Below are 16,916 nucleotides of genomic sequence, written 5' to 3' on the forward strand. Positions count from 1 at the left end.
TCAATATTAAACATTGATTAGATTGTGCTGTAAAATAAAATGTAAAACAATTGTCAGGCTGTTGTGCCCTCTGCAGGCGTTTGATACTGTACATAAGTTATGATTAATATTGTTTTATTACACTTTATTTCAATCATATGATTACTTGTTTTGGATATTTTATTTGAACCTATTATTAATGCCTCATTGCTCATATTTATTTTAAGCTTCGCTAAGCTCTATTTTAATTACTGCAAAAAAAATAAAATAAAATAAAATAAAAAATAATTACTCGATTAATCGTCAGAATAATCAACCGATTACTTGATTAGGCAAGGCAAGGCAAGTTTATTTATATAGCACATTTCATACACAATGGTAGTTCAAAGTGCTTTACATAAAAGAAAGTAAAATAATCAAGAAGAAAAATAATAACAAAAATAAAATAAGCAATTTTAAAACTTGTAAAATGATTAAAACATTTACTTAAAATGAATTTAAAAACAGTTAAGAAAATTATTTTACATAAAAACAGTGAAAATAAAAAATATAAAAAAACAGTAAAAATATAATGCAGATAAAATATAGATTACCAAAATAATCGTTAGTTACAGCCCTCATAATATCTGATATCATTATCCATTTTTGCATGTATTGATTTTTGTATGATTTTTGTATGAAATTACAACTTTTCCAATGCTAATCAAATCAGGCAGTGTTGTCGACCCACTGTAGACAGTCTGAAGAAATGTGCTTATGTCTTTAGAAGCATATTGCTGTTGTTGTTTGAGATGTTCTGTTCTCATTCTGAAAGACCTGATGGAGCAGTCATGCATTGACAATGTGGCAGGAAACAAGGGCAGATGCTTCTTTATCTGATGTGAATTAAACAGCTCATCAAAGTGATCCTGATGTTCTTCAAAAATTAACTAACAGATGAAACTTCCGCCTAATTAGCAGCACCTAGAGCAGATTTTAGATGAGTTTAACAGCTTTGGCTGAGGAGGAAGGGAATTTATACGTCACATGTGGAAGTAAGGCTGATTCTGATGGGAAGTGAAGAATTAAAGAGAAGAAATGATGACTGGCAGGGGCTTGTAGGTTGAATCTGTGCTGATTGAACTAACAGATTCTTGTGAACTGGTGCCATCAGTAAACATGGGTGAGAACATCATGGCCTTATATACACACACACACACATACTGTATATACACAGTGGCTTTAACACACACGACAAACACATCTGTGTCATAAACACTTTTAAATGAAATTTGCATTCATTTGGAATTATAATGAAAATAATCCAGTTTATCAATCGATGAATTGATTTTGAATTGCGTTATGTACAAGTGGTTCAAGGTTATTTATTAGTATGTTATTTTCACAAGATAAAACAAGGATTTTTATAGAAACACATTAATGTGAATAATATTAATAATAATAATAATAACAATAATGAAACCCTAATGAAAATAAATAAATACAAATAAATTGAATAGTTATAATAAATAATCATTATTATTTTATTGGTAATTTAACTGGTATTAGTACTACTAATATTTGCTTAAAGGTGCCATATGCAGAAATTGAGGTAAAAATATCTATAACATGACCTACACGCATCAAAAGAATGAGAAGAAATAAGGGCGATGATGTCATTAAAAAAATGTCAAGTTATAGTGCTGCAGAGATATCAACCTTAATTAGCATTAGCATTACTAGCCCCGGCCCGGCAGGTGTTGTAATACCAGTTTCGGCCGTGGGAGGCGGTATGCGGGCGACATAACCACCAACCTGCAACGAATACACGAATAACTCGCAGGGCGTACCTGATGTCAATCGTGTGGAAAGTACAGCCCACTACTTTTTCAGTTTAGAGAAGAGAGCGGAAGGATAGCTGAAGCCCTTGGCATCTGATAAGAATACCAGAGTAAACATCGGCACTGCTTTTAATCGCTGGAGACAACTGATGGACCTGAAAGAAATGAGGTTCGACTCAGAACTTGCAAGTTAGATGCTGTTAGTATTTCGCTAGAAGTTTGTTTTATATGTTTGTGTATTTGTTTTCGGGAAGTTATAACATAGAAATGTTTTTGTAATTGATAATTAGCTAGCTATAACTTAACGTTACCCATTTTATTATATAGGGCTGTGAATGTCTTTACTCATGTACATCTCATCAGTAAAGACGCTCCTGTGTTCAGATCAGGATTGCCAGGTTTTCACAACAAATCCTGCCCAGTTGCTTCTCAAAACTAGCCCAATCTCGCTTCCAGAAGATTCCCCGATTAAACATTGCTTCCTGGGGTTAAAATATAGTTTTTTTTAGCAGGGTTGCCTTGGTATAATTCGCATTTTAGGGGCTTAATATCACGTTATTTGTATTGGGGTCGCTGTGACCAGCGGACATGAAAAACAACCACCACAGACTTGGCAACACTGGTTGGCATTTACTACACAGCCGTAATTCACTGACAATCTACACAACATCGATGTTAAAATCGCTGGCGATTCTTTGTCGATTTTGAAAGCGATTTTGTGTTAGTTGTCGGTAGACTAAGGCTCTGTGCAGTTACTGCCGCTCCACCTGAACCAGTGTTGCCAAGTCTGCGGTTGTTTTTCATGTCCGCGGTTTGAAGCAATCCCAATACCAATAATGTGATATTTACCCCCTAAAATGCTAATTTTACCAGGGAAACCCTTCCTAAAATTTATTTTTTAACCCCGGGAAGCAATTTTTATAGGGGAACCTCCCGGAAACGCGATTGGGCTAGTTTTGGACTAGTTTTAAGAAGCAACTGGGCAGGGTTTGTTGTGAAAACCTGGCAACCCTGATCTAAATGCACATGCTGGAGATATACTTCTAATTACAGGAGCGTCTTTACTGATTAGAGGTGCATGAAAATCGCATTCGATTTTTTGCACAGCCCTATGTATCATAACTAACCTGCTCTGTCTAGTCTGTTGGTCTCCGTGTCCTCTTTGCTTCGTGGTTTTTCTTTGACTGAAAAAATTGATGTGTGGCGTGAAAGCGTGTAAAAAGAGTCAATTGCGTGTGTCTCACGGTGAATGCTTGAGAGTTGGCACATTAGTTCTCAAGCAGAATAAAGGACAGGTTGATTATTGCTGTTTAGCGTTTGTATTAATCTATGATGTGTCCCTGTTTGCCTACAGGGACATAAAAAATAAATTAAAAGTGATACGTGGACCAAGGTGTCTGAGATTGTTCATTTTAAGTAAAGGATCACAACAATATTTAATGAGGTTATAACTCCTTGTGGTTAGTCTGCACGAGATCAACAAGCTTGTTTGCTTTGCGGCCGCTTTAAATACAAAATAAGCATTCGATCTACGTTAGAGCGTCTGAGCGCTCACAAATCTTTCTGCAGCGTCGTGAGCAGAGCGGCAAGATAAATTTTTGCACAGTTTTGAACGCACAGTTAGGCTTCGGCTATGGCTGTAGGTTGTGAAAGTAGGGGCGGAGCACAGAGACTATGCCGTTTCTCGTTTGTTACTCTAGAGTAGACCAATTCACTTTATTGAGGCATACTGCCCCCATCTGTTATGGAATGTGGAGTATGACTTGATTTTTTTTGCCAAACATTACAGATGGCACCTTTAATATACTTAAAATTTATTGTATTTATTAAAATACAGCTTCAAGTAATTTCTTTCACTCTTTCTTTCTTTTGCCTTATCTTATTATCTTATTTCCTTTACTCTTTCTTTTTGTGCATCTGTGCATCTTAATTAAAAATGTTAATAAATTTTTTAATTCTCGAAAAAATGACAACATACTGTCATTCTGGTTTCACTATTATTATTATAATTATTATGATTATTATGATTATTATGATGATGATGAGTATTATTATTATTAGTTTTGTTGTTGTTTAAATGGGAAACATACATATAAGAAATATCATGTATAATAGAAAATCTTTTTATTTCGTTAAAATTCAGCAATTTTATTGTTCTGGGTTTGATTGTTCCCATTCCATTCCTGATCTATGTACAGTAATATCAGAGCGCTTATTTCTGACTTGCCTTTAAACAGACAGAAGAATGAAATCATTTATGGAAGATTACCGATAAGGAAAGATCATAAACTCTCTCTCTCTCTTATATTCAATCTTATTTCACCCTGATAAAGTTATGAATTTCTTTTTCCCAGATGGTGAGAAATATTTCATTTCCTATTGTGATTTTGCAGAAAACCACAAGTGGAATCTGCTGTGTTAGTTTCAGCACAGAGAAAGAGAATGGAAATATTGATCCTGTGTACTTTGGAGGTTTGAACAGGGATATATGTGGTTAAAGAAACTGAGAGTGTGACACAGAGAGACGGAGAGAGTTGAAAGGAGCAAAGGTTCAGAAAACAGGGGATTTTGGATGGCAAAGTGCTGTTTTTGTCATGCTAATAGCAGACTGCACACTGAAAGACCTTCAGAATAAAAGATGATTTTCTCAGAATCCCCTGGGGCTCTGTGTGGCAACAGTCTGTCCAGCTCTCTCGCTCTGCTACATGACATTCTTTCTTTCTTTCTTTCTTTCTTTCTTTCTTTCTTTCTTTCTTTCTTTCTTTCCTTTTCTTTCTTTCAGTTTCACTATTTCTTTGTCTATTTTTTACATTTTTGTTCTGTCTTTTGCAGTTTTGCTTTCTTTTGTGTTTTCATTCTCACTTTTTCTTTGCTGTTCAGTGTTTTTTTTTTGTGTGTGTGTGCACTTTTGGTGTCGTTTGAAACCATTATTATTGACATATTCTTTGCATCTCTTTTTTTGCCTTCATGATAGAAAGCCATTTGCCATTTGATGCATCTTAAGTAATAAACAGGTGTAATGTCACCATTTTTGCATTTTGGGAGCTCGTTATGTAGTTCCAGTAGTTAACATTTGAGACTGATACTCACAGTGGTGGTAATTTACATTTAACTGAAGTTTTGTGTGTGTGTGTGTGTGTGTGTGTGTGTGTGTGTGCAGTTGTATAAGTGTGAAAAAGAAATTTCACCTTTAAAACTTTGACTATCCCCACCTTTGTCCTGACATTGCTCTCCTCAGTTAGAATAGCTGCTTTGGAGCTGGGATCCACCCACACTAATCTGTTTGTGTACATAGCAGAGTGTCTGGAGACATTCAGTCCAGATTCATCTCAGGTGGCCTGGTCTCCACCTTAGTCTACAGTTTTATCTATATTTGTTTATAACTTTGCAATTTATTGTTCAAATGCAGGAAATGGTAGTTTGGAAAAATTACACTCTAGTTTTATACAGTCAAACGGGGCTGAAATCCTGCATGTTTAGTGAAGCAAATTTGAGCAATAAAATGTCACTAATGAACCTGGTTCAGTACTGATAATAGTGATTCCTGATCTACAAACAAACACATTTTCTAATATATCTTAATCAGTATAATTTTTTTTTTTATTAAAGAAATGTTCTAGCTTCTAAATATTTGTCTTATAAAATATTTTCCTTTAAAATATTTTTAAATATCTAAACCTGGTAAATGTATTTGAGAGGCAAAACTGCTTTTAATATTGAGAGTTTCACATCTAAATAGTTAAACATAATTCAATTTTTCTTGTTCAAAATCTAACACATTTTAAGGTTTATGCTTTACAATAAAATAAAATAAAAATAAAATATAATTGTTTTTTTTTATTTGTAACAAATTTATTTTAATTTTCTTCCTTTATTTATTCAAATTAAAATCAGATATTGATTTTTCAGGACAGTTTTATGTGAAATGAATATACAGTGCGTGTGCTGAAAAGTGCAATGTAATGTCAGATTTCCTCAGTGGATGTTAAACTACACATGAAACAACCCAGCCCTGGTCTGATGTCTGTAGTTCAGGTCACCATGGCCAGCCCTTCCTGTTCCTCCTTAATAAATATGTCTGATTCCCCATAAATATCCCCTATTGAAATCTGGAAGAGGCCAGCAGCACAACTGCTTTTGGGTGTGGAGACACAATAGCATCTCTGTGCTCGGGATGTGTGTTTGTGTGTTTTTCAGCACTCATACAGCATCTCATCACACTCATGATTGTAAACGTGGACCATAGGGAAATTAGCGTTTCACTTTAGAGTATCAGTAGGGGCTTGTGTTGACCTGCGACACTACTGTTCTCTAGTCTGTTTTACTCCATTACAGAAAATTGATTTATTAGCCGCCCTGTTTGGACTGCCAGTACTTTTGGGTGGATTTTGGTCTTCAGCTAACACATCCGTTAAATGAAAAGGTCACCCAAATATGAAGATTCTGTCGTAAGTGTTTGACTCTCATTCTGTTCCAAACCTGTATGACTTATTCTTTTCTGTCATGGAACATGAAAGGACAAAAACCATGAATGTAATTGCTGAACAGGGACTGTAAAGCTCCAAAAATACTAATAAAACCAACTTAAAAGTGGTCCATGGATATCTCTGTGTGAGGAACAGTCATTATTAGAATTTGTACTGTGCACACTTTCATGTTTATTTAAGTAACAAGCATGAAAAGTAGGCACTTTTTTTGTGCATATCAGCTTAAATTTTTGTCTGTCGCTAAATGGTGACAGAATTTTCATTTAAGTGTGAACTGTTTTTTTAAGGACTTTCTCAGTAATTAAACTTTAATTTTCCTTGTGTTCAGTCTGCCCTTTCTGTTTTAGTGTAGCGCAGGAAACCACCCCTTAAATGTTAAAATTATAACATTTTATTGGCTATTGCAGTATATCGTTATATTGACTTTAATTTAATTATTTACTGAACATTAATATATTTTATTATATTGTTGTTGTCATTATTTTGTTAAAACTTTGAATTGCTCAGCATATCATGACTTTTGTGGCTCATTGATTTTAACTCCAAAAAATGGCAAAAAAAAAAAATACACCATTAAACAATATTAGTTGTCCACATGCTAAAATGTTTTATTATGTGCATATTAAAATGTATTTAAAATAACCGCATGAGATTTGTATGGCCAAAAAATTCCGGGAAAGTCAATGGGAACCAAGCAAATTTATAAAGGCATGATATGAGTAAATGATGACAGAATTATCATAAATATAAATATTTAATATACCTGTTTAAGAAAAAACTATCTGTACACAAAATGCTTACACTGTCAATTGTTAGTTTGTTTGGGGTCAACTGTGTGTGTTGATCATTTACTCTGGTTTATCACTTGACCTCTAGTATTTTTCCGTTCTCATAGCAGGGTATCAGGTGTGTAGTATAGTCACAGTATAGTGATATTCTGTATCAAAGGCTTGTCTCTTGTCTGAGGCCTCAGGGAGAACAGAACTCACTGTTTGAAGTGAGTTGAGAGATCTACAGCTCTGGAAAGAGTTCACTGAACACTCAGCACTGCCTGTCTGCTGGACGTGACATATTTTAACACATCTGAGTTCACTTCAGGCATGATATCAACAACAGTCCAGTGAAGATCAAACCGTTAAATGAGCCACATTCAGTGTCATTGCAATCCAGAAATCTTACTTTTATTTACATCAATCAATCAATCAATAAATCAATCGATCAATCGATCAATCGATCAATCAAGCAATCAAGCAAACTTTACAGTGTAATTAAGTTAATCAATGAATGTAAGTTTTATCATCATTTTATTACAAAAAACTAATTTTAATCAGTATTTTGTCTTCTTGTTCAATAAAAATATGTAATTTTCTTAAGTAAAATTTATTAGACAAGCAAATTTGTGTTTTTAGTGGTTGAGGGTGATTTTCTTTCCAATCTGCAAGAATGATCGAGGTTAATTTAGCGAATATCTGTACTGATACCTAAATGGAATTTTTGTTGTTGCAATTTCTAATGATAAAAAGAGTAATTATGTTTTACAAATATAAGTATATAACTTCATATATTTGAAATCAATAATTTCAAACATTTTATAGGCATCTTTTAGCATATTTACTTGGTTCAATGGGCAGAGGGAGATATTTGCAATTTACTGAAGGGAGAGTACTTGCTAAAAATTAATATCTATTATTTTCATACAAAAAATGGAATTACAAGTTAAAAGTAAATTATAATTAAGTCTTTTTTGGGGAATATTTCTTGAATTAATGTTATTTTTCTTATACAGTTAGATGTTTTGTTTTGAAATGGTTTGTCATGCATTAATCTAACAAATCAGTGACATTTATGCTCCAGTATAATGGAAATCTAGTAAGAAAAACTAAAACGTACAGTATCTGGAAACGTGTGCTTGAAAATGTTTCAATATTTTAGTTGGAAAACAAATCAGGTTGCTGATTTAGAAAATCATTTTGCTGTGATGTGTCATGCCTAACACCCCCTTAAACTTTATAAAACTGTTTGAATGCATGGCCTTTGGTGTTTTATCACTTTAACATTGAGCTGTGAGTGTTTCGAAGCAGTGAGCACTTAAATAACTAATGCATGTTCTGCACTAACGCAGTCTGTGCTCGCCCGGTCAACTCATTTGCAAGTCACTTTAGATAAAAGCCTCTGTTAAATGAATAGAAATAAATGTAAATGTGTTATTAATTCAATCTGTGAATTTGTATCTCTTGCATCTCTTGTGATCATTGAATTGATAGATCCTGTATACATAGTTGCAGCTTTAACATTTCTGATCAGATTAATCATATTTAAAACCAATATAATAGCCTATTTATACACACACACACACACACACACACACACACACACACACACACACACACAGATATATATATATATATATATATATATATATATATATATATATATATATATATATATATATATATATATATATATATAATTATACTGACTTAATGCATTGAATCATTCATTGAACATTGATGCTTTCTTTGCATTGCTGTTGCCACCATTTGGTTATTTCTTCATATTTACCTCAAATGTAATCTACAGCTTCTTGTGGCTTATTGTGTTATGTAATGTCTGTGTGGATGCAGACGGAATCAGAAGCATTTAGATGGACATCTGAGCGCTCTCTCTGTTTTGTAAAGTCGTGTTCTGATGTTCTGGACAGCATTATGACAAATCTTGAATCACACAGGCATGTGAACAGATCAGAATCCTCTGCTTCCACAACAGGATGGATGACTTCACTTCAGTTCCTCTCCTCTAGTCTCATGTAATCTTTTTTTCTCTTCTTTTGTCACCTCATCTCTTCTCAAGCCATCTCCTCACTAACCTCATTATTGGGCTCATTATTCTTGTTCAATCCATACAGCTAAGTTCTCAGTGATTCTCAGATGATCATCTAGTTTGATCACATTCCTGAAAGCTCACAGATCGCTCCTGACAGTATTTTAACATGCTCATTTAATGTCCTGTTGATGTTATTTCACAATGCTACGTGTGAAACAGCGACTCCATGAAACAGCTCCATTCGAGCAGCACGTCCTCTGTGTCCGTGGAAATAATAAGAGCTTTTGCCAGGCACTCTAATGTCTGTGAAATCCCTTTTCCTTCAGGAGAGGAGGTCACTGACATGAGCGCTGTGCTACGCCAGACGCTGAGCTCTGTTTGTCCTGGAGACGTGAAGCTCAGAGCAAAAGAATGCAGCTAAAAGAAGGAGAGGGCATTCTTTATAATGATGTGCACACTCCTGTTTGTCACTCCTCCTGTCTTTCTTTCTCCTTCTTTCTTTCACATTTTGGCTCTTTCACAACAGGTTTATTGTTGTTAACTAAAACTAAAATGTATCAGAAACAGTTGTTAATTAAAATAAGGCTGAAATAAAATATAAATACTTGCTGAAATTCTTAAAGGTCCCATGGCATGAAAATTTCACTTTATGAGGTTTTTTTAACATTAAAGGGTTAGTTCACCCAAATATTAAAATTAGGTCAATTTTTTGGTAACGTTACATATTTTTATGTCACCTTTGATCAATTTAATGCATCCTTGTTTAATAAAAGTATTAATATTTAACAAATCTTACTGATCTCAGACAATTGAGCAGTAGTGCATGGCTCTCTTTTCTGCTTCTCTCTGTCACTTTCGTCTGTCTTTCTTTCTGTCTCTTGTTCTGGTCCTCATGAGGTGATGGAGTCTGTCTGTGTGAGGGTGGGACTGTCAACTATACACCCTGTCTGTGTGCATGTGTGTGTACTTGTTTTTCTATTCTGGTGGGGACTTAAACCTGAATACACACAGACTCATGGGGACTCGTGTCACGGTGGGGACCTAAATTGAGGTCCCCACGGGTAAACAAGCTAATAAATTACACAGAATGAAGTTTCTTGAAAATCTAAAAATGCAGAAAGTTTCCTGTGAGGGTTAGGTTTAGGGGTAGGGTTGGTGAAGGGCGATAGAAAATACAGTCTGTACAGTATAAAAACCATTACGCCTATGGAGAGTCCCCACAAGGATATCTGACCAGACAGTGTGTGTGTGTGTGTGTGTGTTCAAGTAGCAGAAATCCTCTTCAGTGAGTCGTGAGAAAGAAAGCTTGGCCTCACACACTCACACTGCTGCTCTGTTGCCCTTTAATGTCTTACGAATGTCTTCTTGCATGTTTGTCAGCTCTCTAGTGAGCTTTTGTCCTGCTCTCACACAGATTTATAAACCTGATCGCTTTCTCTCCCCCTCCTTCTGTCTGTTTCTCTTTCTTTTTCATTCCTTCTCTCTCTTGTTCTTCCTCTGGATGCCAGTGTGCAGTAAATATGCAATATTTTACCCTCATTTTGGTCATTAACTCCTGGAATGTGTTTTCTTGAGCCCTGCTGGGGTTTGTTCAACAAAGCAGTATGAGCTATTAACCACTAACACACACACACACACACACACACACACACCTCGACCTGCTCTTACCAGAGGATCGGTCACTCTGGAAACTCAGGTTTTACAGTGAATAGAAAGTTTAAGAGACACAGGAAGGAATTTAATCTTGTAGATTTCACTGGATCCATGTGTGTGTGTGTGTGTGTGTGTTTGAGTGTCTGAGGTCTTTTAAGTTTATCTTGTAGAGTTTTACAGACTTCGTACGTGATGTTTCAGTTGGATGATTCCGGAGGGGAAAAGAGGAACATTATTCCCATCCTCATGCATCCAGTCTGTGCACCTCTCTGAACTAACAGACTACTTATTTCAGCACATAAACTGATATATTTATTTAAAACTGGACAAATTAGCTTTTGATAGCAAATTTCTATTTCAATTTCAATTTCAATTTTTTTTATTTACTGACTCAATCCTGGATTGTTTTTTAGTCAAAAAAACAAAACAAACAAAAACACATTCAATCTGATGTTTACAGCCCTTATCCAAACCACATCTGTATGTGGTTTGAAATCCGATTACAATCAAATCTGGAAAGTATAAACGGACAGATTGGATTTCTTTTAATCGTTCATGACTCCTTCAGTCTGTCAATCAATTTTCTTTCCAATGTCCATACCAATACTTTGCAGAGTGACAATACCAGCCTAACAGAACATACTTTAGTTTGTCTTTTGTTAGTTTTTTTTTATATATACATAGAAACAGTGAGTTGAAAAAGGAAAGAGGATCAGGAACTGACAAGCTGAATTCACGCTTTCTTTAAAGCAATTTTTAACCGATCAGATGTGTGCCTGAGCAGAGGAATCAATGTGACAAAAAAAAAAAAAAAAAAAAACCTTGCAACATGCAAGAAAAATGTTAATTAGCAGATTCTTTTTCTCATTTTGGAGTAAATAAAACATATTTTAATGAACATGATAGATTTACTTGGGCAAAATTAGATTTCTGTTTTCAGGAAAAAAGTTTGTAGCCAAATTTATTTACTTTAAAAAATATATTTTTAATTAGCAAGGACACATTAAATTAAACAAAAGTGACAGCAAAGACTACATTTGGTACAAAAAATTCTAAAACAAATAAATCTGTTCTTTTGAACGTTCTATTAATCAAAGAATCCAGTGAAAAACAAAAAGTATAACCATTTCCAAAATAAATAAATAACGGTAGATATATAGATAAGCACAACAATTCAGCTTTACCATCATAGGAATAGATTACATGTAAAATATATTCAAATAGAGTTATTTTAAATTGTAATAAAATTTCACACTATTACCATTTTACAGTTTATGAACATAAGAAACTTCTAAAAAAATAAAAAAAATTATAATAATTCATAGCAACTCCAAGTTTTGAAGTGTTGTGTACTGTATATTTTGAATTAAGCTTTGTTGTTCTTGTTCTAAGCATAAATGTAAATATGTGAGCCTAGCATGCATTTTAATAATTAATGTTTTTATGTTTATATTGGGCAACAAGAAAATTAGCTTTTGCGGTGAAGAAAAACAACAACATTAATCTAGATGTTCAAATGAACTTGTCTCAATAGTGACCATTGCAGGAACATTCCCCATTGCAGTATTTAACCTGGAGCCTGTCCGATCTCACTTTGGAAACATCTTAGAGCAGATGTCTGGATTAGCTGTGATTGATGCTCTCGTAGGACGTGTGTTTTGGCCGTGTTCATTTGTGAACCGGAAGAGAGGGACACACACAGGCGATGAAATTAGTTGCATTTTGAACTCCCTTTATACTGTATGCCTTATGAAATATGTCAAATGGGAGTTAGACGTCCCACGTGACATCAATGTTTGCACAGTCCGGGGAGCCATATTAAGGAAAAAAATAGCCTGCAATTTGGTTGATATTTAGTTCTGTAATAAATTAGATCTCCTGGTCTAAGAAGCACAATTTCAGTTAACCTTATTGGCATAGACCGTTATCGAAATTCTAAATGTTCTCAAGGACTCAAATCCATCACCTTTATTTGGAATACTCATACTCATAAGTTAAGCTCATATGCTGTTAATTGCCATAAACTATTATTTTGACTTGGGTTTCAGTTTGTAAAACAAAGTTTAAACACATTCAATTAATCTCAATCTAACGTTTCAACCTTGGCATTTCTAGTTCAAAAGATTTGTCGAATTGTTTGTGATGTACAGAATTAGAAAGAGAGGCTGAGACAACTGGGCCTTCAGCCAGTTAATAAACCATAACCATGGTCACTGCAGTCTTTCATTCTTTAATTAATTCTTTATAGTATGTCTAATGAGAGTCTCTTGAATGCGTTTTAGACTCCGTAGGTTAGCTGACTCAGTCACGACACCGCCAGCCAGTCCATTAAGACATGAATATGTAATTAATTTATTCATTTGACTACGTTGGATGATTGCAAGGTTGATTGGTTTGTAAGGGCTTTGATAAAAAATATTCGTTTCTGTGATTCGTTTATAAGCAGTGTTTGACTTTATTGGACCTAATGGGTCACATGAGGCACAGAAGAGGAAAACATTACCGTATTTTTCGAACTATAAGTCGCACTTGAGTATAAGTCGCATCAGTCCAAAAATATGTCATGATGAGAAAAAAAAACTGATTTAAGTCGCACTGGACTATAAGTCGCATTTATTTAGAACCAAGAACCAAGAGAAAACATTACCATCTACAGCTGCGAGAGGGCGCTCTATGTTTTCAGTGTAGACTACAGGAGCACTGAGCCGCATAGAGCGCCCTCTCGTGGCTGGAGACGGTAATGTTTTCTCTTGGTTTTCTCTTAGTTCATTTCTCTTGGTTCACGTCAAATTAATTTTGATAAATAAGTGGCACCTGACTATAAGTCGCAGGACCAGCCAAACTATGGAAAAAAGCATGACTTATAGTCTGGAAAATACGGTAATTATATTTATTTTGTTGGGTTGATGCCTTCAAGAAAAATGCTGTTTATTTGGCTTACTGTGTCAGAGTAACATTTTAAATGTCATATTCTATTTTTATTTTCTTTTTGCATTTTAATTCCACTTTTAATTTTAAATAACCTTTTTTTTTATCCCACTTCTGACCTTTTTTATGTGGGCTGTTTTTGTGTTTGTAAATGACCTCCATTATGATTGGCAAGCTCTGACTTTATAAACGTGGACAATCTTAATCCTCATGTGCTCTTATAGTTGTGACTGCATAAACCTGAATATTTCTGAATGATTGATCTAAGCAAAAGTGTGCAGAACAGGCAAATTGTGCTTTACATACAAATTAAATCAAAGGCAAATAGGTGTCAATAAAGTTCAGTTAGAATCAAGTAGTACCTTGCAACTGTGGATAGTTGGCTATTATTAACACATCAAATTGCATGCTGTTTCAAATTAACTTGAAATCCATATGCATTTCTTCAGCAATTACTGCAAAGTAATATGACTTCAAAACCAATAGCATTGTGCACTTCCAATCTATTCCTTTAATTGGATCAATTCTCAGTTGTTTGAGCAACAGCATTTTCTTTTCAACAGCAGCTGTGTTTTGGTAATTAGACATGGTTTTTAACAGTCTGATAAAGAAGAATAGTCACATGAAGAGCTTCCCGCTCAAAACGGCACTCGTCTGTTTATATTGAGAATAAACTTAAGCTTTGTTTGGGAACTTTCTGTTAAGAATTGTGCAAAAATGCAAGTCATTTGCAAGCAGCCACTCATTCTTCTCATTTTGGTTAACAAAAGTTATTCTGTTGCTCAGCTATGGAAGACTGTGTTGTATAGTTCTGTGTTACACAGTGTGAAATCATAAACGGTTCCACTAAAATGTAGGCTGGGAAAACAGTGTTGGTATATGACTGCACAGTATAGTACATCCTCCATAGAGCAGAGAAAATCCTGTTTTTCATGATGTTTCCATTATATGTTTCAATATGCTGGGGTTGAGGATGTGTGTGTGTGTGTGTGTGTGTGTGTGTGTGCGTGTCTCTACTGGGCTTTGCGAGTGTGCATTATGTCTATTGATAGTGCAGCAGGGCATGTTCTCAATGCAGAAGTTTGTATGTACTGTACCTACCAATAAAATAGATTAGAAGACAGGAATAGTAAGAAATAGAAGGTAAATGCAATAAATAACTCCCAGTAACCAGGTAACATGATTTTGTGGGGTTATTATTTGCTTTTGCCACCTTGAACATAAAATAAGCTTTATTATTATAATTAGTTTCCTAAATATGTTGTGGTTAATTTCAAAATGAAATCTGATTCATTACTTCGAAACGTGACTTATTAATAATTGTGCAAATTGTTAGGCCTATGCAGTTATTGGTAATATTAAATGCATTTCTAATTTTATTGACTTTTTAAGTACAGTATATCTTGTACAATAAACCATTATAGTACTAGATCATAACTTGAAATCTGGATCCTGAAGCAAAACCAGTTGAGAATTAAGATTTGCGGTGCATCGATTTAGAAAGACCTTCACAGATTTAGAAACTCTCATAGAAAGTTGTTGTGAATCCTAAAAAATATAAAATTAAAAAATACTCAGGTATGCATCAATATTATTATAGCATTATTGTTATACTATTACAAGTATTTTGTTTTTAAATATTTTTAAATTAGCATTTTCATATTTTCTGTTTAAAGTTTTTAAGCACATTTTAATGTTTTTAAAATATTATATATTTTAGTACTTTAACTTTAACTCATTTTTTTTCAGTTAGGTGCCAAGGTGACACTTCTAATTAAGTTTTTCTTATTTTTAGGTTTTTCATCTAATATTTAAAGTGTATTTCATTTCAGCTTTAGGTTAAAAAAAAAGATTTTTAATAGATTAAGTTGGTTATTTAACAATAACAAGATTGGTACACATGAGAAATGCAGCTTTATGACACTGTCATGTGTATTAGAAATAGTTACTCTAATGGTTTTTGTGTTTGTGGCTTTGCAATTTGATCAGGCTTCTCAGACTTGAAAAAACTAAACCAGTCTAATCTAAAAATATTAATGAAATCAGTGCTTCCGTATGAGGTCATTTTAAGGAACAGAAAAGGTTTGAGTTTGTGCATGATGGTGCATTTGCAGTGTTGGAACACTTTCCCCAGAGTCATCTTCTGTGTTTGCGTCAATCTGCACGTGGCTGTTTTTGAAAGGGGTCCATGTGCTTTGTCGGTACAAAGTTAGAAAGCCAAGCAGAGAGTGCTGAACCATGTGTGTGGAGCCGTTGTCATTACTTTCCATTAATATCATCTATATATTTATCACTGTCTAGCTCCTGGCAAACCTGCTATATTTATCTATAGCTTCACATCTCTAGCTGACTTGTGAGCCCTGGGCAGGGGGTGAAAGGTCACGGCGAGCGTGTGCATCCTGACTGTGCTGACTCAAAGGTTAAAGGGTTGTGCGAGTTTGACCTTTACATTGACATTTATTTCCTCATTGGGAACTTCTGTGCAAAGTGACTTTCAAAGAATGTGTACAGGGAGTGTGTTGTGACATTTAGTCCCCAGCAGGTACTGAAAGATTCAAATCAAATTCGTTAACTTCCTGAGCTCAAAATCTCACACTGAACGAGAAGGAAAATCTAGTGAAATGTCAGTGGAAAGAATCATATGTGCAAAATTCAAAACAGTTAATTGAGCACAACATATCTGAATATCCATTGTCAAAACTGCATTTGGTACAGATAGTACCAAGGTGTCATCATGTTGTCCCAACACACACTGCCACTTGTTCAGAATTAGATGTATCTGATTGTGTTCTGTGTCTGATATATACCTCTGCATTTAACAGTGATAATTACTGATCTGATATTTGTGATTTTCCTTTTTCTTTTTAGGAGATTCAAGAGGTCATGCCGGGTGTGGGGCTCAGGGAGTCCTGGGACGAGAGAGGCAGTGGAGAGAGCAGTGCTGAATGTGATGATGAGGATGGTTGTGAAGGCTCTGGAGAGTCTGTAGCATCTCCCCGTAAGTTAACAAGCAAAATCTCACGTACATCAGGACTTCCATGACTGGTTTGTGTTGGTTTGGTGCTGTTCTGTCTGGCTTGATTAAGACAGTAATCAGCCTGGTTATACACATAGTGTTGATTAGCTATTCACGCTTCAGAATGATTGCTGCACCACATTTGTGATGAAACAACTTGTTTTGGTATGGCTGGTTAGTATGGTGGATGGTGTAACTACATCATCTTTC

At 34.7% G+C, this 16,916-nt stretch overlaps 1 protein-coding gene across 2 annotated transcripts in view; it reads left to right on the forward strand.

The window, feature by feature from the left end:
- The window catches only part of LOC127935155 (glypican-5-like), a 96,261-nt gene that overhangs the window by 55,958 nt on the left and 23,387 nt on the right, over positions 1-16,916 (forward strand). For both annotated transcript variants that reach the window (XM_052532774.1, XM_052532784.1), the window contains one exon: positions 16,559-16,688. In XM_052532774.1, coding sequence (XP_052388734.1) covers positions 16,559-16,688 — 130 coding nt within the window. The remainder of the gene's footprint in view (positions 1-16,558; positions 16,689-16,916) is intronic.

The sequence above is a fragment of the Carassius gibelio genome, chromosome A2, assembly GCF_023724105.1.
Source record: "Carassius gibelio isolate Cgi1373 ecotype wild population from Czech Republic chromosome A2, carGib1.2-hapl.c, whole genome shotgun sequence".
NCBI lineage: Eukaryota > Metazoa > Chordata > Actinopteri > Cypriniformes > Cyprinidae > Carassius > Carassius gibelio.